Source organism: Manacus candei, unplaced genomic scaffold (genome assembly GCF_025592945.1).
Source record: "Manacus candei isolate 608988 ecotype Guabito, Panama unplaced genomic scaffold, ASM2559294v1 h1tg000095l, whole genome shotgun sequence".
Lineage (NCBI taxonomy): Eukaryota > Metazoa > Chordata > Aves > Passeriformes > Pipridae > Manacus > Manacus candei.
The window spans coordinates 4,271,090-4,294,736 of NW_026138143.1; the positions used below are offsets into that span (position 1 = coordinate 4,271,090).

Genomic DNA, 23,647 nt, shown 5'->3' on the forward strand with positions numbered 1-23,647 from the left:
CCAGTTAAAACAAACAAACAAGCAAAAACAACAAAAATATTCCCTCACTCTTCTCTATGTAGCACTAGGGGAAGTCACAGGTACCTTACAGGAAGAGAATTATACAGCTGTAAGAAGGGGATGAGACAACTTTATTTTGGCTTTCTGCTTGTCAATAGCTTCTGGCTTTGCCAGACTTTTCTTTCAAAAGGTTCAATAAGAATTGAGCTGAATATTCATTCCTTTGACCTGAAAATTTGTACGCTAAAAATGAAGTGTAATGCAGTAGGTGTGCACTTTATGAGGTTTAGTAAAGCAGAAGAAATGCTGGTGAGGATTTTTGGAGGTGGATAGTTTTTGTGGAAAGCTAATATTGAAAACACTGGTGTGTCTAGCAATGGATATTATGCTCCTGCTGCTCTGTCCATCTGTTTGCAATTGACTTCCAAATAGCTACTAAATGCAACATTTTTCTGTTACAGATTTGGAATAGAAACAACTTTTATTTCTCATTTTAGAGACAATTTTATTTTGAGATAAAAGCACTATATATTTACAAATGTGCTGGAAATAATACCCTTTCTAGAAAGAGGAATTTTAAAACTGTTGGATCTCTTTTTCATGCTGAATAAAGAGAAAAATAAATCCTACATTTATCCATAGTCCAGTGAATATCTATTTGCCCAAAAACTCAAAGGATTCTCAGGTTTCATTAAAGTAACTGTTTCATAGTATTTATTTCCTATTAGAAGAATTCATAATTTCTTTAAATGTGGATTCAGGATGTCCTAAAGCCTTATCCTACTGACTTTTTTTTTTGCACCACTAGAAAAAACAGAAGTTTGATATGCGAAATTCTTATTAAAAACATTCTCTAGCTTCCCTCTAAATCCACTGAAATACAGGCAAGTTTCTCCCAGCTAGTACTGTGATGACTAAGGTGCCGCATTTTGCAGGAAATAAGGTTATAGTTTTGCTAATTTCAAACCTCTGCCCCTTGCAGCTTTACAAAATAGAAATGTTATTTGTGCTTTTTAAAAAGATATATTTTGCTTTTCTCAAGGGCATTAAGGTTTGCTTATTTGTATATTTAGAATAAGAAAGTTGTCTGTGGTACTTAATACTATCACAAGGACTTGAACAATATTAAGGGATGTTTCAAAGATTTCAGGATTTCCAGGACTGACATTTCTACAGGCTTGTATAAGTGTGAGGTTTCCAGTGCCCTTTTGTGTTCTGATTTTGAAAATCTCTTGCCATAGCAACCCTGAACCTTCTTCCATTTAAGCACAGCTTGGCATTTGTGCATTTAGCATCAGCCACAGCTTTGGCTGCCCCATGTTTCAAGGCAGGACACATCTAGGAGATGAGAATATTCATTGAAATGAGACCCATCTAGAGCATTCGAGGCTAAAATATGGCATTTGTAGCTAGGCTGGAATAACTTTCTACTGATTCTTTGCTAAAATCAGATGCGTAGGCTGAAGTAGGTTTCTCAGCCAGAATAGTCTAGAGAATGATATTTAGACAAGTCTGTGCTCAAAAGAGTTTTATGCTAAAGGTCAACATAGTTTAACCTCCAGAGTAGGACACATTTGCATCCGAGACTAAGAGAAACACAATATGTTAGACTGTACTTTCCAAACTATGTCGCTGCAGAGTTTAAGGTCTAGCATTCTTCTGAAATTTCCATTAACTACTCATCTCCACCCTTTGGAACTGAAATATCTTCAAAAGTCTGGCCTTAAGTGCTTTGTTGGAAAAGTGTCAATGCTAAATGTATATACAGTTTTCAAATACAACTATAATTTTGAGCTCAAATGTTCCTTTCCAAACCAATTTGCATCTCAATTAGTTTCTGGCTAATTCATATTTGAACTAAGTTTGCAGGGGAAAAAAAAAGCCAAACAGTTAAAAGTTATTGGGACTTGTCCAATGACTATATTGTTTTTGAGTGCCAACAGGAAATAATGAGAGAATTGGTCATAGAAGGATTTGTTTTAAAAATATTTAATAATTTTTACCTCTTTTTATATTATATGCTGATATAATATATCTCTCATATACTGTGACTTATAAGAGATCATATCTGCAGGGTTGTTTTTTTCTGTGCTAAGTGACTATTTCTGTCATCTTTCATGCAAAACTATGAGGAGGAAAATATTGCAAATGGCTAAGCCATACTGTATCCCTCCACTTCTGCTCATAGCTGTGCCCTTGGATTAAGTGGTTGTTTGCACACAAAACTAACAGATTTGAAGGTTCCTTCCACCCCTAAAAAAACTTTTTTATGTATGTATGTAAATACGGATACACTCAAGGACACATACATATGTGAGAGAGAGAGAAAGAGAGAACAAACTGAAAGATAATTAATACATGCCCATTTTCACCTTTGTAACTAATGCAGATATACTGTAAGTAGGTCAAATCTGCTGTTACATGCTTTAAATTGGCATCTGCTGTGCATTAGACTGCTCAGAGCTTGGCTTCAGGATTTCTTCCCCCACAACCCCCCTTTATTTGCCTTTCTTCCTCTTTCCCTGCATCTCCCTCCATCCTCTTACAGTCAAAATCCACAGATGTATGCTCAACCCAAGTATAGCTCCCATTCACCTAAATGATAATTTTCTGGGAATGAGAGCTTGGTGGTGACCACAAGATTTAGCTCTTCTGTGGCTGCTCAGTTACATCTGACCCTCCTGGATAAAGAATTACCCACCTGCTTGTTGTTTATAGCAGTGAGGCCTTAAGGAAACCCCACAATTGCTTGGAGAGAAAATGAAGCTAATAAATTATATGGATTAAACTAGCCTGTAAGTTCTTTGGTATTATGTTTTGACCTTCTTTTGGTTATTACCTTTTCTATCAGCAGTTTTTCCTGTATGAGCACACTGGATTTATACTTTTGTCTTTGCAAGCGTACCCCAGACTAGCAGATGCCGGAAATTTACTCTATGTTCTCATCTTTCTGAGGTAGCACAATTTATCAAGGCTGTTTTTCTAACCTTTCATGATTTTTGGGACATTCAGAAATCAAAGTGGAAAGGAACAGGGCACTGTGTTTTGAATGTGCAACATGGCTTGCATCTGTAGAGAGGCTATCACAGAGACAGTCACTTTAAAAATGTTAGGGACTAATATCAGCAAAAGCAGAGGAGGGTAAAGGATGTATGTATCTCCCAGGAAGGTTACGTCACATGATGTATTTTTCTCCCTGGTCCCTGCCATGCTCAGGGGCCTTTCTGACTCTGTTGCTTTAGGGCCATCTCTAAAATTTGCAGTGAGGGCCAGGCAGAGGTTTTTAGGGGATCAGATGCTTGCAGCTCATTCTGCTGGAGAGAACAGGAGAGCTTTGAGTGAATTTGACATTATACTTCTGCCGTATGCTCTGGGGACATCACACTGTCATCTCCTCCTGTGCCCAAGGTTGACTCACCTTTGAACAGGATGGATGCTGGAGCAAACAACTGCTGCCTTGGTGGTCTGCGCCTGCAGTACGTACTCCATATCGGGAGGAGTTTTGGACTCCTCCAGAATTAAAGGGTGCCAGAAGTTGCAATTCAGATATCTCTTCTGCTTTTCCTTCCTCCATCTCTTGATATGTCTGCCTTACAAGAGTCAACTTTTTAATTATATGCATACATAATTACCACTACTGGCTGTATTTACAATTGCAGCTGTCTGGCTAATGCTCCGGCTAAGAAATGTTTAAATTTGCTAAAAGGATTTTTGTCTGTGAGGGCAAAACTGTGTTGATTTAAAAATTTCTCTTTCAGAAATCATTTGCTAATCTTCCAATGGCTTTCAGTGACGAGCTTGACTGGCCCCAGTTCTCAGAGATCACTGGATTTCTGAATTCCACTATCGGGTAAGACAACCAGCAGGGAGGGTGGCCAAGTCACAGCAAGTCTCAATGTCAATCAAAGCACAGTAAGGAGACAAAACTCACAAGACAGTGCTTCAAAGGAAAGATAAAAAATCCATTCAGATCTGCTTCTGCCCTTTCTAAAATCAAGATTGACACTGGATTTAGGGTTTTTAAAAAATATTTTAAGTATATAATGAGATCTTCCTGAAATTCGAGGTAGGTTTTAGAACTGGTCTAATTGAAATTTAGAAGGAGAAAATCTTGTTCTTTACAAAATTCTGGGGAAGAGAGAAGGGGAGCATTGCTGAAACTAACAAAAATCAGCATTTCCTTTTTCTTTTTTTTAATCTTTCCCTCTTCCTCAGATTTCCTTTCTGCTGCTGAAACAGTGGAATAAATGGTAACCCCTTAGGGGGAAATCTTTCTCTCCTCTCTCCACCCTTTGTTTTTTAACACATTTAGAGGGAAATAGCAAAAGAAGAATTTGGAAGAATCTGTGACCTAATTTGCTGTGTTAGCTTGGCTCATGTGGATGGGGAAGGATGTAGGGATAGATGGGAAAAAAAAGAAGTCTCTGCCAAAAGGAAGGAAAATAAAGTCTAAACACTTGAAATGCCTGCAGTTTTAACTGTTAAACTAAAAAAAAAAATAATCATAATTTTATTAGTCATCTGTCTGGCCAGCATTAAGAGGCCTTTTAATCCTGCCAGAACTGTACGGTACAATCACCAACAGTACCTGGTCGGACCTGAATTTCAGACAATTTTTATTTTATTTGTGTAAGATAGGTCAGGAACAGAATTGAATGCCAAACCAAGCATGAGTCAAGCCTAAAGAGGCTCTCTACCAACAGAATTAAAAAGTTGGTAGAATTATATTCTTTTCCAGGAAAAATATCTGTTGCACCATACACTTCTTGCTTCCTTTTTTCTCCCAGTAAAAAATCCAGGCTCCCTGCCTCAGCTACATTCACACAGTGTCTGCTTTAAGAAGGTTTACTACTTGACAAACCAATGGGAAACATCTATGCAGCCTCCTCTATCAGAGCCATAGCAAAACTGACCTTTAAAAATCTGTTACAATGTCCAGCCACTCAATACACGGCATTTGTGTGGGCTCCAAAGAATCTGAAGTCCACAAATGATCAGAGATTAGAACTGACCCCGAAGTTGTCAGCGACAAGCCTTGGTCCAGAGTTCAGTTTTTAATCTCTTTCACTTCTGGAAGAAATAAAAATCAAACAACTGCCTGGGACTTCAAGGTATCTTTAAGAGAAGTAGCTCAAAATCCCACACCACAATAAGTGTGGTGGAGACTGGCTGGCACTGTGCAGTGGGAGGATACCAGTTACTTCAAGACTGCCCAAGCAGAGATACAAACTGGTGTGGTCCGTGTCCATCTTTTCCACCCCCTGATAAGCAAACAGGGAAACAGGGATACCACTTTTTAACTAATATCCTCTGAGTGAGAAGGTGTGTTTGCTCCTCTTCCTCTGCCTGCCCACTGTGTTGAAAACCAAAGAGGTTGAGCATTTCTTGCATGGCCCATTGCATGGTGACTGGCTGAGCTTTTTCTACGCAGGTAGTTACTTCTTGTTGCTGGTTTAAAACTTATTATTGCCTTCTGTATCTTAGTCTTCATCCAAGTTTGTTGTTGTTAAGCCATGATACTTATCTGATTCCTTTGGTTTCTCAGTTCAAACACAAAATCAGCAGCCCAGATAGAGATGATCAGGTACTTCTGACTGGGAGCTTGGTCTTCTTATCAACCTTTGGGCTGTTATTCTTTTCACTTGCTTTTTGATTTTTCTCAACAGTGCAAAGTAAAGAAGAGAACTAATCACAATCAAGCATAACCTGCTTTCAGATTAATCTGTCCAAGATTTATGTTGTTGGGAAATGATTTCCCTGCCAATATTTCTTCTCTTTTATTTACTGTTCCGTAACAACCAATTGAAAAGTCAATTTGTGAACAATCAACAGGATTATTTTGATAAATGATGTATAACAAAAAGGTTTTTAAACACATTATCTGAAAGACCAGCATAAAAGCATTGTTCCTGGATGGAACAATGTCAAAGAAACTTTCCATCAATTTATAGTTTCTGAAAAGATATCTTGGCTTCGTTTTAGGCAACTCTGTTCAAGATTAAAAAGATTTATGACCACAAAAAAGGAGAGATAATGAAATAGAAGTATATACATAACTGGGGTACTAAGTTGTTCAGAAACAAGAACATATTTCTTTTTTAATATCAGCTTTATTTTCATCAGTATCATATGAGTTTAGCAGTTTGCATTTTCTCAATTTGTTTCAGAGGCTGGACAGACTCTCTGTATCTGCGTTTACGCAAGAGAAATCGCTGTAATCACAGAGACTTACAAAACATTTCCCAAAATGGTATGTCAACTTTTTTCATTTTTTGTTCTTTTTTTTTTTTTTTTTTAACATTGCTACTGCTGATACTTGATGCTGCATTAATGACCATCTTTCAGAAACAAAGAGAAACCCCTTCCTAGTTGCATGCATTTCTTATGGAAAAAATAGAGAACAGAACTTATTCAACTCAGCACCTTTTCTTCTTGCTCTGAGCAGGGAGGGGTGTGGCTTGATCCCTTTTATCAACATGCTAAGAATTTCCACCGGATTAAAACCGGTGTACCCCACTGTAACTCTATGGACCTTTTTTTGACTAGGGCCAAAATGAGGGATTTAGAGGGGTGTCACTAGTAGTGACAGAGATAAAAGGGCTGTTCTCCGTCTACTCCGGAGGCTGTGGCATGGTCCCTGCTTGCATGCATTCCTCTGCTCTATACTCCTGCAGGGAATGCTGAGAGAGCCCTATACTGCACCCCACGGTAGCACAGGGGACTCCTAGGGCTGCCACACCAGCAGGCAGAGTGAGCACAAAACAGTCATCAGTCTCATAGCAAGGCTGTCCATGACATCCTAAGACATCCCTTGGGGGCCAGCAAGCAGAGATCCTCCTGCAAAACTGGGAAGGTCAACGGTGCTTACCTCAGTGTGCTCTACAATAGATTTTAAATAAGTAATCAGACACAAACAAAGCACTGGTGGGACAAAGACGGGAAAGAACTCCGTTATGCTTTAATTAATTATTTTTGTGAGGCTGGCATAACATCTTTCTATGAAAAAACTTTCATATATATATATATCTGTATGCATATAAATATGCAGAAGACCTGACCTACCTAGAACTAAGGAAACTGTTTTGCATGGTACCTCAGTGTGCAGTGAAGAAGAGAAAGATTATTACAAGAAAGAAGAGGAGGGTAGAGAAAAACCTAAGCAGGGAAGAGCAGTGGGTTTGAGAGAGAATCTGTGTCCCCTGTGCATCTCTTCTGAGGCTAATGCAGCTTAACATTTGGAGTGGTGACCTTAGAGCAAAGACCAGGGTACATGCTTAATAGCTTCTGTGAATGATGCAAAACTGCAAAGTATTAACCATCCTAGAGCAGGACACATCCTTACACAGGAATAATTTAGATGAACTTGGGAACAGCAGTGACAGGAATAGCAGCAAATGCAATTGTACAAAACATCTATGACAGAACTAGTGATGAGATTTGTCTGTAAACTAGTGGCTCATCAGCCAGAGGTGGTAGAGGAACAGAGGCACTGGGGTCCAAAGGGAAATTCCAAGAAACCATCAGGAGTACAGGATCAACTGGAAAGAGACTAAGAAGGTTGCAAGATGCATCATGCATGGCATTTTCTCTAGAGACAGGGAGACAGTCCTTCCTCATATAAGTCCACTGATAAGAACTCAGAATTTGAGCCCCTTTTGTCTAGGGAGGACTGACTTGGGTGGGTATAGATACAGAAAAGGGCTTTAGAGAGAATTAGGGCAATGGAGACTTCTGAAGACACGCTGGCATTTCAGCAAAGCAAAAATTAAATGGTGTTGTGGTTTTGAATCCCTTTGAGGTATAAACACCACAGAGTGGGAAGAATGGTTTAAACTGAAGGATAGTTCTGGTACAAGAACATGGCTTTTCATTAATCCTACCTCTGTTTGGAGAGGAAATTTAAAAAAAAAAAAGGTTACTAACAAGGAGTAAAAACCTAGAATAACCCTCAAAACAGAGGAATAAGGGCAAACAAGAAACCCTGAGTTGTTTCAAAACAGAGTTGAATTAAATTTGTCAAAGAGGTTGTGTGAAGACGTGACAGTAATCCTCCTTAGAAATTGAGGTTTATGATGTTAGCTTTTGTGTCTTGGATTAGGTGATGTTCCCAACAGCAGGTTTAAAAGACACTTGATTATGCTGTGATTATCCCTTTGTGTTTCCATTGTATTTAATTAATTTTCATGCTTCAGAAAACTGGCTGCAGAAGCTTGGGAAAATTTATTCTCCTTGAGGAGATAATTTGGCTTTATGGGATGCTCTTCCTCTCCAACAGATGATTCATGTTGGCTGCAAGTGAGGAGCACTGCTGCCCCTAGAGCTACTTAGAAACTCGTTAAATGTTTGGAATATTTCTGCAAGATTTAGGATCAGAAAGGGTCTGCCTCAGCCCTACCTTCAACAAACAGACACACATAAATATCTCAAAGGCAAGTGTCAAGAGGATGCTACCAGACTCTTTTCAGTGGTGCCCAGTGACAGGACAAGGAATAATAGCCATAAACTAAAACACATGAAGTTCCACCTCAACATGAGGAAGAATTTCTTTGCATTGAAGGTGGCAGAGCGCTGCAAAAGCTGAAAGAAGGGCTATTAAACAGAAAAAACAGAAAAAAATAAACTGCTGGTAGTTATGTTCCAAGCCATATTTTCTAAGGATTTCGTGGGGCTCTTATCCTGCTGAAAAGAACTTCTCAACAGACGGGCTGGATTTTTGAATCAGCAACCCTCAGGAAAGAAGCAGCAGACAGATATATTAATTTTTAGCTTGGAAGAACTGGATTATTTAAAACATAAAGGATTCCTTGATATATGTGGTTGGCATCACTGTGAGTGATAATAACAAAGGCACCACTATTAAAATGCAAAGTGTATTATTGCTACCTTAGGGGTTTATCTCTTAGATCTTTCCCCCATACCAATCTAGCAGGGATTTAATGATGTTCTGTCCACAAGTTTCCTCCCAAGAGCTGCGGGGAGGACAGGATTTGCTGCTCAAAGCAAGCTTCAGAAGCACAATGCAGAAAAAAGAAGAGACCAGGAAAGAGCTGAGCTGAGAATAGAGGGAGTGTAATACCAGAGGAGAAGGAGCGAGAAAAGAGGAGAGAGTGATAATACTACAAAATGAAAGCAAGTACTACCTGTAGGGCCTGCTTCTCTGAAGTGTATGTTTCTCTGCATTGCTGTGCAGTGAGCTTCTTGCAGTCACAGCCTTAGTCTCATCTTGAACAAAACCTAAAGTATTTTTTGGCTCCTTGTTTGCTAACAGTCTTATACTGCAGGTGATGGAGTTTGATTTGTGTGCTGGGGATGTATATGCAGAGCCTTTAAAGACCTGCTAGTAGGTTTAATGCATAAAAACTTCACTAAATAGGAATGCCTTTCTCATTCAAAATATTAATGAAAGACTACAGATGCTCACAGATGCTTAGGTGTAGCCAGCTCTTTTCCTCAAGTAGGAAAGATTTGCATCCAATCCATTGAAATGCACAGCTTCTTGGGAGGAGTGCAGCTGGTCTAATACTACTTTTTGTAAGTCTGACACTTGTGGGGAGAGCAATGCAGAAACCCAAATGTTGGTGTCTACAGCTATTTAAGGTGCTTTACAGTATCTTTCCCATCTTCAGCTGCCTTTCCAGAAGTGCACAACCTCTCATGCATCCTGTGATGAATCTCCAGCCCTGCTGCAGGTGTCTTGGATAGTCTGGGATGTCAAAAATGGCAGTTGATGTCTATGTTTAGGACCTGAATCAATCCCAATGTGGTATAGCTGTGAGACGCATACCCTCAGAAGAGTGAGAACAGTTCCCTTTGCAATTTATAGGAAAAGTTAAAAGTAGAACGACTGTTGACAAGTCAGGTTGGCTGGTTTACAAGAGACTACTATGTTCAACAGATGGGAAGAAGCTGCCAGATCTGGATTAAAAGCCAGATCAAAACAACCCTGCACTTTAAAGTATTTGATTTAATACAGCCAGAAGTGTGGGACTCAGGTAAGAGGCAGCAGGTCCCTGGATTTAACTTTACTTCTTAATGCCAGCACCTAAAATTATTACAGAGATGATTTCTTGTTCCATTTTTATTTTTAGTGCTTCTACATTCTTGGAAATATCCAATTAACTTGGGTTTTGCACTTTGGGTTTTAGTTGGTTTTTTGGTTTTGGGTTTGGTTTTTTTTTTTGTCACTATAACAATGTTGTACTAATTCTCTTATTCCCACTGTGTGTGATCAGGTGGTTCTTCTGGAAACCTCCTCTATTTAATAAAAAGGTGAGTGTTTGATGGGATTCAAGTGCTAACTCAGGGTACAGAAGCATTGATAGAGTTCTGCTTCTCTGAAAGAAACGCGCAAAGCCCTGTAAGGAATATACTATCCACAAGTACTCTAAAAAGCACAGGCACTTTAAGGAATATATTATCCACAATAATGTTCTAAGAAGTACAGCTTCCCTTGACCCTTGTGCTCTGAAGTGATGGCTGTTTCTTCTCTGTTATAAACATTAACAAAAAGAAGAAAAACTGTTTTAAAGTGTGGATGTCACCATGTCCAGGGTCTTGAAGTTGGCTCAGTAAAACCAGTGGGACATTTCCAGTGATCTTAGGGAAGAGACTAAACCTTTCCATACATCTATGCTTTGTGTCCCCTTAACTGTGTGTAGCAATGTACACAGACATAGGTAAGTCCACTGTTATCTCCACATGGATATAACTGTGCATCTGCTGGATAGTGAGAGGCAGCAACTCTCCTTTTCAGATGAATTTAGGTGGGCTATGGGTCAGTCAGGTTTAGTTTACTTTAGTTCACATGCCAAGGATTTTTATTATTCTCTCCTCTGGAAAAAAAGTAGTAAAGAATCCTTGCCCTCTAGCACTGAGCTTCAAACCACATCCTGATTTGATCTTGAGTTCAATTCTGCACATAGACTTAGTTGTCAGCCAAACATTGTCTTCCTCTCCCATCTCTAATTAAAAAAAAACATTTTGGTTCATGTCTTTGCCCCACAATGAAACTACAGTCCACTAGGGGCAAAAGAGAGATGAAAAAAGATGTGTTTAAGACACTTTACTAAAATATAAAACTATAGTGAAAAGAAAAACCCAAATATAGGAGTGTAGTCATTTCAGCACTGCCTGTATCCAACCAGGCTACTTCCAAATGTGATCTCACACAAGCACAGTGTGTGACTCAGACACTGAGAGCGTATTTCCACATTAATATAGGTGCATATTTATCTTTTAGCTTGGCCAGAAACCAGCTGTTGGACAATCCAGCCATAGTTATCTATGCTACAATTGGGAATGATGTCTGCAATGGGTAAGGTGTAAACTAAATGAACTTTTATGGTAGCATAAATTGGACTTCTTTAGAGTACTGCTGACTGCTTGGACGTTTGTGTCTCATTGCTTTGTGCTTATCCATGATGGCATTTTTCTTCACTTTTAGTCTATCCTTCTTTCTTAATTTTCCGCTGAAAATGCTAGTTGTTGCCTTACCTATATTTGTCATAAGCACCTATCAGTCCCCATTCGGACCTCGTCTTTCATTTCCTTTTTTTGTAGCCAGTCGTAAAGTGACCCATGGCATGTCTGAAGTAATCATTTATAACTTAGCAGAGGAAATTAATAATAACAACGGGGGGGGGGGGGGGGAGAAGAGTTTAAAAGCATGTATATCTGTCTTATCCAGTGTGTCACCTCCTGTCAGGAGGGAGAGTATGACTGATTTATCATTTCTGAAGAATAACAAAATAGTCCCCTGTCTAGGTCCATTTTACCCTGCCTCTGCTGCACACTGCCTGCAGTCTTTGCTGTGCTTTCCTGATGAGGTGTTTTGTCTTTCTGGCTTTACTCACATCATAAGCTCTGCAGGAGAATGAACTGAAGCTTTCATAACTAATAGTTCTGATATTACCCAGAATGGATAATGTCACAGGGACACCAAGAGGTCACTAGCTGGATGCTTCCCTTCCTCCAGGTATGGAAGGGCAGAAAACACCTTGCAACCAGGCAAATGCACAGGACATCCGTACTGCAGTTTTGGTTTTGAAGAAGGTCTGAGTGCTGTTGCTAGTGCAACATTATTTTCACCATGACCAATCTTCAACTTTTCTTGTATGTTGAAAAAATATATCTGACGTACATGGAGACTTTCAAAACACTCATTTTAATAAATGCCACACACTCAGCTGAGTTTCCTTCTAAAGCTATTGAAAACTCTCACCTGCAGGTTGTATAATAAAGTTGGAGCTATTCAAACTTGGCCAATAAATAGCAAGGCTTGGTATCCTACAATTTCTCTTAACGGGCAGTTCATGGGTTGAAATTTTGCTTGTCAGGTGTTGTTCTCCAGATGAGGATGTCCAAAGCCAGGCAGGACCTTCCCTGGCACTGCAGCACCTGGAAGCCCTCAGCCAGGGCAGAAGTGGTACCACAGGGCCCACCTTTTAGGTCCTTTCCTGACATCACCATTGCCCTAGCCACATCCAGACAGCACACAGAAATAATCTCCCATGAAATCTTTGCCATCTGGTGCTCATGCTCTCTCTGCACCCTTGCCCAAAACTGCCAAATTTGCCCTCAGCACCACGCTCCTGTCAGTGGAAGGACACACAAATCCTCAAAAGCAATGCCATCACTCCCTGACTTAGTGGGAAAATCAGTCAAAGGCCCTTACCACTTGCTGACAAGACTGTTCTGGGAATCTGTTTACTGAGAAGCTTATGGAGGTATCATTACATCCACCACCAGGGTGATAAACCCCCCTCTCCTCCCTGCCCCAGCCCACCAACCCTTTCAAAAAAAAAAAAAAAGGCACCTTTGCTGAAGTCCATGTCTCCTGCCATGGATATTTTCAAGGTGTCTTCTCCCAGGTTTGGCCTAGGCTCTTTTGTGTACATATTTCAATTCTACTGTGTCACTGCCTTTGCTAAAAGCTCCTTTTTTTCCTTTGTTTTATTCCTCATTCTGCAGGTTGCCATGTCTTTCACTTACCATGTCTCTAACACTGCTTTCTGCTCTTACCTGAAGTAAAAAGAAATTTTCCAGAAGTTTAAACCATTTTCACCTTGCCTCGCCCATTTGGTATATTCCAAAACCTTCCAGAACAGTATTTATTACTTACTTGAAATTCTACTGTCTTTTTATCCCAGCATCCATTGCCTGGCAGAGATACTTTTGTCTGCTCAAATTCTCAGTACTGTTTTTTGTCTGTTTACTTACAAAACGTTCACAGCATCAAAAGAGGCTATCAGGCTTTAGTGACCCCTGTGGCTCCATCAAGGAAAGATTCTGCAGCTTCTGTAGAATGTGCTGTTTCCATTGAGTTGTACAGTGGACAGAGATTTCAGTGTCCAGTCACTGTGTGTAGCTGCCCTGGCTCTGATGTACCTAGAGAGGTTACAGAGGATGCAGAGCATCTGATGGGCTTGACTTCAAACCTAGAGCTTGACAAATAGAAACCTCTTCAAGGGCAGCTTTAAACTGCAACAATGGAACCTTCTTGGCCTTATCCTGTATCTTGCCTTCAAAAGAGAGCAGTGTGCGGAGCATACCAGAGACACAGCTCTTAGCCAAAGCGTTGTTAAAATGCGAGTATTTCACCCTGTGCAAAGAGTGGGGCAATGAATAATATGGATGTTTGTAGAGGAAAAAGGTAGTGAAATTGGCAGCCTGTGCTACACATTCCCAGTAGTCTCCATACTGCAGTGTCCAAACAGGGGGGTTAGAAAAATAAAGACAGATGGCAATGGTATCTCTCAGCCCACTGAGGTTTAAATGTGGGACACAGAGACCTAGAACAAAAAAAATCAGACAAAAAAATAACAAGCACCAGAAGTCTCAAATGTTGTGCAGTTGATGCACATATTAGTTACATTTGGGGTGAGGCCCCATTTCTCCAGCCTCTTTGTCACAGATCTACAGTTATCGCATCTGCAACAAACAGAAAGGTGACAGCAGCAAAGCAGGGTGAGCAGGGACCCACTGGGAAAGGAATTTGTGCAAAGTGGCACCAGTGCCAGCAAGAGCGTAATGCTCCCTTGTTGTAAGACTATCAGCACCAAAGAGCTGTTGCACCTCTCTGGCCCTAAAAGAGTATGTGAGCAGGCAACACCTCTAGCCCTCATGCTGTGGGCATCCCACCCCTCTGCAGTGAGCTGGAGCTGAACTGCTCCGCTGTGGATCCAGCTCTGCACGTACGTGCGTGTGCCGTGTGTGAATGTGTGTGTGTGGCATGTCACACCCCAGCTGGCCCTGTGTGCCCATGGCCCAAACCCTGGGCATGTAACAGCATGTGGCTGGAAAGCAGATGGATGGCTGGAACATTTGCTGGGGAAGTATTTATTTGGGTTGGGGTTAGGGGGAGGGGGAGTTGCTGCCCTATAGTATGTGGCAGGCCAGGCTCACAAACACAGCAGAAGGAGGGTGGAGAGCTGTGTGTGGACTATGCTAGACACTGTTAGAAGGGACTGGAGGAGGTCCCTGTGACAGAGGAGAGCTGGAAAAGCTTAGCACAGATTGCATGAGGCTGTCTGTTCTATATGTGTGCACAGCTAGAGTACCAACGATGTTAGGATATCCAGGAGCTCTGTGCACATCCAACAATTTTACTGTGTACTTGTGTGTTGTGGGGGTCCCAGATCCAGTGCAGCAGGAATCCTAACATTAACATCTGCTTCCTATGCTCTGACACAATGAACCGAGGGCAACAGCAGCTTCCAAAGGTCCCAGGTGGGCAGAGGCTCTCATGGGCTGCTGACCTGCAGGAGAATGAGGTGATGGTACCACAATAGGCTCATCCAGGCACCTTGAAGTCCTTCTGGCAGACCTCAAATCTAATATACCTATAAAATGGCTTTCTTCGTGTTCGGTTTTAATTTCATAACCTGGCATAGAAAGGAAATGTGAAGAAATGGACTGAAATATCTGCATGACTTCAACAGTGTATGACAAGAGAAAGTGGAATTATGAATGTCATATTAATTTTGGCTTACACTGACATGTTTACTTGTGGTAGAGGCCTTGCATCAGAGCAGTATTTTGAAATCAAGTGCTGCAACACCTGTAGGCGAAATGAAGTAATTTCAGAGCAAAACCAGAGTCTTATCTCAGAAGTAGCTTGCTTGGGTGGCTGTCACAAGGATAAACCTGAATCTTAATGCTGTTTTTCAGTTCTCCCTAATCAGAAAGTCTCAAATGCTTCAGCAGCACATGCTGCATTAAGATAAATTTCTGCATCCAGGAAACTTGCCCAATTATTATTTTGTGTGCAAAATGCAGCTCACTGAAGAATCCCAAATCTTTGTTAGGAAACATGGTTGTCCCATACAGGACTCAGCACCCTTTCCCCCCATCTGAGCCCAGACATTTCTAATGCCTTGAGACAGAACATCAGTGCTTTGGAAAGCTCCTACTTCTGTAGTGTTCACTGACAAAGAATTTGACCCTATTCCTCAGCAGTTTGCCTGGCACTGCATGCAACAGGTTTGCCCTTCTCTTACCTATGGGAAACCATGAAAGATATAAAGTCTTTCCCATGGAAAGGACCTGGATGGAGCCTCCTGGTTGCTAAGGTGATTGCTTCCCTTCTACCCTACCAGGAGAAAATGCTGGAACCACTAAAACAATGAGGGTGAACATTAGAACAATCTTCCTGCTTGGAAGGACATCCCCTGTCTTTCTTCCTGAGCAGCACAATCAGGTCCCCAGCAGGTGTTGAGGTTTTCTCCCTGAATGCCTTGTTCAGCTGAGCCGCAGCACCGAGACAGAATGAAAAGTGTCACGAGAGACTGCTTCCCAAGGTGCTTGGTCCATGCCATGCGTGGTCACAGATGTTGATGTGCTCCAAATCCCAGCTATGGTACCCTTGCTGCTATGTCCGGGGGCTCTTATAAAAGCTTATGTTGCAAACGCATGTCTTTATTGCCTTTCCCAATTCAAAAAAAAGGCAACTTACTGGTTTCCATGCTCTGCTTTGTGTACCCCAAGGGAGCCGTGGCCAACCTGGACTTCCCGGCGTTTGTGGAAACTTACAATGGTGTCCTGATTTCCATCCCACTGACTCTTCACTCTGAGACAGGCCAGTGGCACATCTCCAGGCAAAGAGAGACCTTTACACAGAGTGGGCCCTGCTCTGCCTCACAGGTGTTGCCAGAATGAGATGTCATGGAGCTGGGGTCCCTCCTCACACCAGAGACACATGGATCCTCTCTTGCTAGAATGGGACAGCCTTCCTATGGCTGTGATCACCCCCTTGCTTTCAGCCCCTGTTACGGGCATGTGCACCACGAGAATGTGGCAATAGCTCTCAGAGAGAAAATGGATGAATGCTTTTTCTGTAATAAAGTAGGGGTTTTAATAACATAATTAGAGCAGTGTTCTCTAGGTAGCCTGGGGGGATTTTGGTTGCTTGTTTTTCTTATATAAATTGAAACATATTTCAACTTCAGGATTTAATTTCCCCCCACCTCTCCTGCAGCAATTACAGCTAAATGCAAGAGAGGAAGAATAAACCTGAGCCTGGGACTCTGGCTTGAAGAGGTTCATACCTGACAGTGAGCCACAAAACATGTGGTCATAGTTGGCTTCATGGCTCTGATTTGCCTCTCTGCACTGTAAATAAAAACTAACTCATTTGCAAACGATAATTCCAGTAGGTGATCTAAGCCTTTTTTCTTTATGAAAGTGTGCTGGGCCTGGCTAGGATGGAGTTAATTTTCTTCATTGCAGCTCCTGTGGTGCTGCAGTTTAGATTTTTTTGACAAAATCAATGCTAATAACACAATACTGGTTTAGCTGTTGCTGTCTAGTGTTTGCACAGCATTGGGACCCTCTCTGTTCCTCATTCTGCCCCCTGCGTGAATAGATTGGGGCTGCAAAAGAGGCCGGGAGGGGTCACAACTGGGATGATGACCCAAACTGACTGAAGGGATAGTCCATGCCATGTAACATCATGCTCAGCAATGAAGAAGGAGAAGAGGGTATGTTAGGGAGGTTAACCATCTTTTGTTCAGCAACTGGCCAGGTGTTGGTCTATCCAGGAGGTGATGAGGGATTGTCTTTGCATTCCTTCTTTTGCTTGCTTCTTCTCTCCTTCTATTTTTTCCTTCACTTTCTGAACAATAACTGGTTTGTTTTGGTTTTTTTATCTCGACCCCTAAGTTTTCTTGCTTTTACTCTGTCTTTCTTCTTCCCCTGTCTCACTGGGTGGAGCGGGGGCGAAGCAAGTGAGCAGCTTTGTGGTGCTTAGCTGCCCACTGGGGTTAACCCACAAAAGGAGTCCACTCTATAAAAAAGAAATGCATCTGTGTTTTTAGAGAGACAGATTACACCAAGGGAGGGAGGTTTCTATATCACATCTGATTTTGGCAATATCAATGAGAAACCAGAACACATGGCATCATTTTTATAAGGTTTTATTTATCTGACTTAATGTGGAAGTGCAGCAAATAAAGAAAATGGCACTGTTTCAGGTGCCTTTTTGGGGCCACAGCATTGCCTGACTCAATGTCCTATTGGTATCTTCTTCCTTAGGAACCGTGACACACTGGCCCACATGACTACCCCCAAAGAAATGCTCTCCAACGTGATGCAAGCTCTGCGATACCTGGACTCCCGTCTTCCAAATGGCAGCCATGTGATTTTAACAGGCTTGGTAGATGGTCGCTTCCTCTGGGATAACCTGCATGACAGATACCATCCCCTAGGTAAATATGAGGTGTTGTGGGGTTCCTCCTGGTTATCTGTCTGCTCATGTTGCCTTTGCTCTCTAAATAATTTATGGATCTATTAAGAATTTCAAGCAAACCTGACAGAGTGGCGAAGATCTGAGAAATATGAGTCAGATATTGGCTGTGCAGCAAAGTCAGAATGACAGTTCTTACCATCCCCACTGCATGACTGGACAGATCCCTATCCTACCCTGTTACCCCACCAGCGAGACCTACTCAGCTCCAAAACAGCCTCACCACATTCTGTAGATGTGGAAACAAGATGTTCTACCTCAGCCTTGGCCTGAAATCATGGACAGCCTGCCTGCACTTAATCCTTTGTTGTTACAGGTGGAGTTGGACATTTAGTTAACACCTCCATTCACTGGTTGGTGGATGTTATGGTAAAACTGGATGTGGACCAGGACAGAAGATTAAGTCAGGGGATTGCAAAAGACTGGTTATATATTAGAGAAATAAATTTTCCTCCTAGGTGCCTGCCACCTTCTACACTACCTACAGGTGTAATGGCTGAAACCTCACACCATGTGCAGGCGTGTTTTGGGCTATTCCCTCAGAGTGTAGTTGCTGTAAAGAGCTTTGGGGTATTTTTTTTCAGAGATTTGCAGGCTGCCTTTGGGAGCCTGTCATCTCAGGGTGTGAATGAAGCTGTACATCTGACCATTAGCAGATCACTTGCTCCTTGGCTTCATCCTGTGCCAAGCAGCAAGGATGAATGTCATCTCAGGGGGCTTCATTCATTTGCACTGAAGTGTGACATCCATCCTTGGTTAGTCTGATAGCTGTGCCTCTGAGGTCAGTGTGGAAACATTTCCCTGGGAATGCGGGATGTTGGGGGATGGGGAAGCTTGGAAGCTGGTTGCAGAACCCCTTCTCTGCAAGTTCATAGCACCATGCAGTGCATAAAGAATGTGAAATACTTTATGCAGGTAGCAAAGGAAGTTTTTACACCAACAGAGGCAAGTCCCTTGGTCTCGAGTCAAGAGTGTGTACAAGATGCCATTCCACTGCCAAATTTTAGACCAAAAACATGTACTTATTTGTATTTGTGTAAAGGAATCTCTTTTGCATCTAACAAGCAAGAAGTTGCTTTCGTCTTTGTTCTCATCAGCAAAGAAAGAGAGAAGCTAAACTACATCATTAAAATGGTAGATCACAAATGCAGATGATTTTGGCAACCACAGCTGTCAGCAGAATCTGTGCTGTGGTTTCCCCAAGATTCCCCAGTCATTGCCGGTGGGTCCATATCTTTTCCATTTCTATTCCTGATACCTTGTTATATTTTTCTCTAATAAGCACCTTACTACTACCAATGGAAAAAAAAAAAAAAAAGAGAAACTCTTGCCCCTTTCAGGGTAAGGGAAACCTGTGATAATTATTTTTTAGTCACATAAACCCATTTCTCTCCTTGAGCGCATGTTTATCAGAGGGATGGTTCCTCTACTGGATATCTAATTATCAGAGACAACACATAGCATTTTTTGGCACCAGCCGAATCAGGAGTGATTAACTACAGAACCAGTTGGAAATCTTTCAGAGGGGCTGATTTGCCTTAAAGGGACCCAATTAATCCTAAGCAACATGTTTTGCAGCAAAGGATCCCTTCTGGCAGATTCTCCGATGAGCTGCGAGCAGGTTTCCCCATTTGGCTGCCAGTCAGTCAGGCGTGACCAGACACCAGTCTGGCTTTCAACCAAATCCCTAGTCCCCCTGACAGCCCATCCCAGGGCCTGGTGCTTCAGGCTATAGGGGTCTGGGACATTCCTGATATCCAGGAGTGACACTAGATCTTTGAACTTCTCCTCATTTGTTCCCTGGGCAGCTGATACTGCTGCTGGATGATGGGCAGCTGTGTGATAGGCATGAATCACATCTGTATCAGGGAGCCACTGTAAAGCAACCTGAGGAGCCCATTTCACTTGGGAGTGATTATACTTTGATATTTATGCAGTACTGAAATATGAAATTTTTATTGTTGTTTTAGGAACTGCGAAGTCTGACATAATGATGAGTGCACTACAAACTCAGACAACTGAGTGGCCATTTAATTCCCATCTTAGCTGGAGCTACCAAAGAAGCAAAAAGATGGAGAAAATGGAGAATTTTCTCAGCAAACCAGGCTATTGCATAGCACAGCAAATTTTAGGGAATGTCAGCTAGGTGTTTGACTTGGTGCTTGAATTTGCTCGCCCACACAAACATATCCACTTCCCTCAATGACAGCAAAATTGTTTCTCCCTTTTAAGGCTAACCTCTGTGAGGTAAATACGAGTGTACACAGGCATCCTTCTATTTCGCAAACCCTGCATTTCTGTGGCGAGTGAGAGACACGTTAATGGAAAAAATATCAGTCATGCACTTCAGAAATTGGCATAGGCTGTGATGACTAACCCCACGTGCGAGACAAATCACCTACGAAAGGCAGGAGAGGGATGCAGGAGAAGCAAAAGCATGGAGACATGGACGCTTGGCAGGAGGAATGCATTGGTGCCACCTCTATTGCACCCCAGCTATGGTAGTGGGAGGGTAACCCAAGGGTGGGAATTGGGTGGTGTTCCTGGGGTGCCTCTCCCCACCCAGGGGTGTAGTGCATGGGAATTCACAGACCTGAAAAATGAAGATACTTTTGGCCATCAGGCACATGAACTTTCCCTCTCTGTGCTTTGCAGGGCAGCTGAACAGGGATGTCACATACAGTCAAATTTATTCTTTCCTTGACTGCCTCCAGGTAAGGTGTCTGGCTGTAGCTTACTAGTCCCCTTTTCCTTTTGGCCCACTACTAAAGCTCCTCTCCCCATGCCTGCTCAGGTGAGCCCCTGCAGCGGCTGGCTGACCCCCAATGAGACCCTCAGGAATTTGACCTCAGAGGTAAGTCTCAACTACGGGGGCCACCCTCTTGCACATACATTGAGGATATAAGCCCAGTTGCCTCAGCACACTTTTTTCTTCCAACAATGAGAAGAAAATGAGGAAACATCTGCACCCATCCTTTCAAATGCCTCTCAGGCTCTGGGAGGCAGCATGCTCAAGTGAAGGATTCGTAAAGGTATTCCTGTTATAACCTCTCAGCTGTCCAAATTTATTCTCAAGAGATGTGATCTCCCTGAGACAAAACTGTTCAGGTTCATGTTCTTTAAGAAGAAAACATACCTGATAAGGAATAAAAGGCTTGTGAATGAGGTAGCTGTTGGTATGACAAGCTGGCTGCATAGATTTTGCTGCCAATGGGAGCGGGTCCTGAGAGCAGGAGTTTTACCTTTTTTCATTTGGGATTTGTGCTAATCTTCCTCAGACACATTTCTGTGGACTTAATCGTCAGATAATGTGACCAGGGAGCATCCAGGCTCAGTGCAGGAATGGGAACAGACAGGACAGAGATGTCTTAAAACTCACCCTAAAAATCTGGCTGCAGAAGTGAATGACACATAATACCAGCCACTTATTTTGTTATGGTGCAAACTGATTTTTAATTCCAGGAATCCCCTGCAGTCATGTAAAAGAGACAGTAACCAGATGTTATCAAAGGTATCATCTCTGTGTACAGTTGTATTAATATTTGCATTCACTAAACAACAAAATATTGCCTTAATTTAACCAAAGCTTACATATGTATTTCATTTTATGCCCTGTCCCTCTTGACTTCAGAGAAGGCAATTAAACAGATTCCTAAATCTTTGCAGGATTACAGTTTATATATTCATACCAACAATACAGAATATAAAGTACATGTAACTTCCGTCCATGAACAATGCATATGTCTGCAGGGTATGAATTAATCTTTTTGAGCCCTTGTCTGAAACTAATTGTCTATGTTATTATCCAAACTGCACAATTTAAATATTTAGGAGATCCTGATCTCTGTTATGGCTGTAGAAATTACACTGTATGTAATTTCTAGGCAGACACTCAATGAAGGTAATTTACTCTGCTGAAAGTAAGGGTGGAATTTGGTCTACGTAGATAAGCATTAGCATCCACAACATAATAGCAGGAAGGACAATATGAAAACAGAACATTTCTGTTGCAGAAATGTTTGGGGTTTCTTTAAAAGAAATGAAAATTACTGGGCTGCCACTCATCAAGAGGCACCAAAACTGAGAAGTTCAGAATATTTATATAAGCCTAGGGACACTACTAAAAAGAGGTCTCCAGTAAAATAAGCATATGCTGTATTAAACTTACAAAATCAGCTGAGGCCTCAATGTAACCTGCAAGGACATGTTGCATGATGAACTGGGTAGCTCAAAGGCTGGTGGTGTTCGTGCAAGCTCATGTTATGACAAAGAGCCCCATTTCACCTCCTTTCCCCCAGCTGAAAGAGCAATATTAGCTATCAAATTCCTGGCCGCACTTCAGTGATGAAAGCTGAATCCATGCAAAGCAGCATAAATAGCAATGAATAGTCATTAAATCATTTGATTTTTTACAGAGAGCGTTACAACTTTCCAACGTCCTGAAAGAAATAGCGAAATCTGAGAAATTTGCCAACTTTGATATTTTCTACATGGATTTCCCACTGAGACAAAGTAAGTTGCTTTTTTTTCTGCTTTTCTTACAAAACATTTAGTCAGGTGGTAAGCTGCTAATATGGTCCTCATATTTTAGCTCTGTACCAGGAAAAGGGTAGAATAGTCAGCCAGCCTAGGTGATCCTGATGGCAGGGATGTGGTCAAGGGGGGACATTTAATGCCATCTCCCATCTTCCCTGAATGGAGAGTAGCCATGGATCTTTGCTGAGACAAGACCTCACCACCAGCCTCGGCACCACAACCTCTGTGCTGCTCCCAGCTGCCAGCGCCCACAACCCCAGTGATGCACAGCACACAGGCCACTATCTCTCGGGTGGCAAGGGGCGAGGCAGAGCAGATATGCCTCTGCTAAAAATGCCTCCTGATTGTCCACTGCAGTTTTTCAGGCTGGGGAAGGAAAAAAGAAATCTCGAACCTATATTGGTCCATAAGATTTGGTTATATTTTTGATCATGGTTTTTATAGTGGGTCATCTAGGCTGGAGATTCATACCCGCAATGGTGAAGGTGGTCTTCATGAGCTGTAGTTTACTATATCACTGACTAGGCTTCATATTGCTTCCTCTGGGATGACCAGTGCCTCAGGAAGGAGAACTTTTATCATCCGTTTTTCTGTGAAACACAGCCACGCTCTCCTAACTCACTGTTCTCAAAAGTAGAAGCACCTCTCCCAGGAATAACTGGCTTCTTTCCTATGTTTCTTTAAACATCTACTTTGACTTGAAGAGCTTACGAAACTTGTCCTTTTGTGGTCTTTAGTGACATTAGGTAAGCGTATTACCTAAATCATTCTTCTGCAACTGACATTTGAATTAAAAAAACCAGGATATTTTTGTTGTTACCATGAACATCAGCAGTGTCCCTGTGGGACTGGGGACAGACATCTGTCGCTGGATCCCTCTGAGCTTGGCTTTCCTTGCAAAAAGCACAAGGAATCCAGCTTGAGGCATCACCCAGCATCAGCCCAGCTTCATCATAAGGAGAAACATACTCCTTCTTTTTCAAAATAAGAATCAACCTAGGGTGACAGATTGAGTTGGGCAACATATTCAAGTAGTTAGACAGTGATGGGAAAGTAGGGATAAAGCTTCTTTTTTCAGCCTGAATCTCCCATGTTTCAACTTATGCCCATTGTCTCTCCCTCTCCTACTGTGCACTGCTGTGAAAAGACTAGCCCCATCCTCATTGCCTCCTCACAGGCTGTTAGCCAGAAGGGATCGTACCTGTCCCTCAGCCTCTGTTCACAGAGCAGGAGCTCCAGCCCTGGCCACCTGACAGCTCTCCCCAATAGCATGAATGTTTATGTTCCAAAAATAGTACATAATAATTGGAAAATAAACTTGATCTCCATTTCCCTCTTTTTATATTCAAAGTTCTGTGTTGGTCCTTATTG

General features: G+C 41.9%; 1 protein-coding gene across 1 annotated transcript in view; it reads left to right on the forward strand.

The window, feature by feature from the left end:
• The window catches only part of AOAH (acyloxyacyl hydrolase), an 80,321-nt gene that overhangs the window by 43,622 nt on the left and 13,052 nt on the right, over positions 1–23,647 (forward strand). The window contains exons 13-20 of the mRNA XM_051768545.1: positions 3,759–3,850; positions 6,168–6,250; positions 10,233–10,269; positions 11,240–11,314; positions 17,530–17,702; positions 20,396–20,454; positions 20,535–20,594; positions 22,156–22,252. Of these exons, the coding sequence (XP_051624505.1) occupies positions 3,759–3,850; positions 6,168–6,250; positions 10,233–10,269; positions 11,240–11,314; positions 17,530–17,702; positions 20,396–20,454; positions 20,535–20,594; positions 22,156–22,252 (676 nt within the window). The remainder of the gene's footprint in view (positions 1–3,758; positions 3,851–6,167; positions 6,251–10,232; positions 10,270–11,239; positions 11,315–17,529; positions 17,703–20,395; positions 20,455–20,534; positions 20,595–22,155; positions 22,253–23,647) is intronic.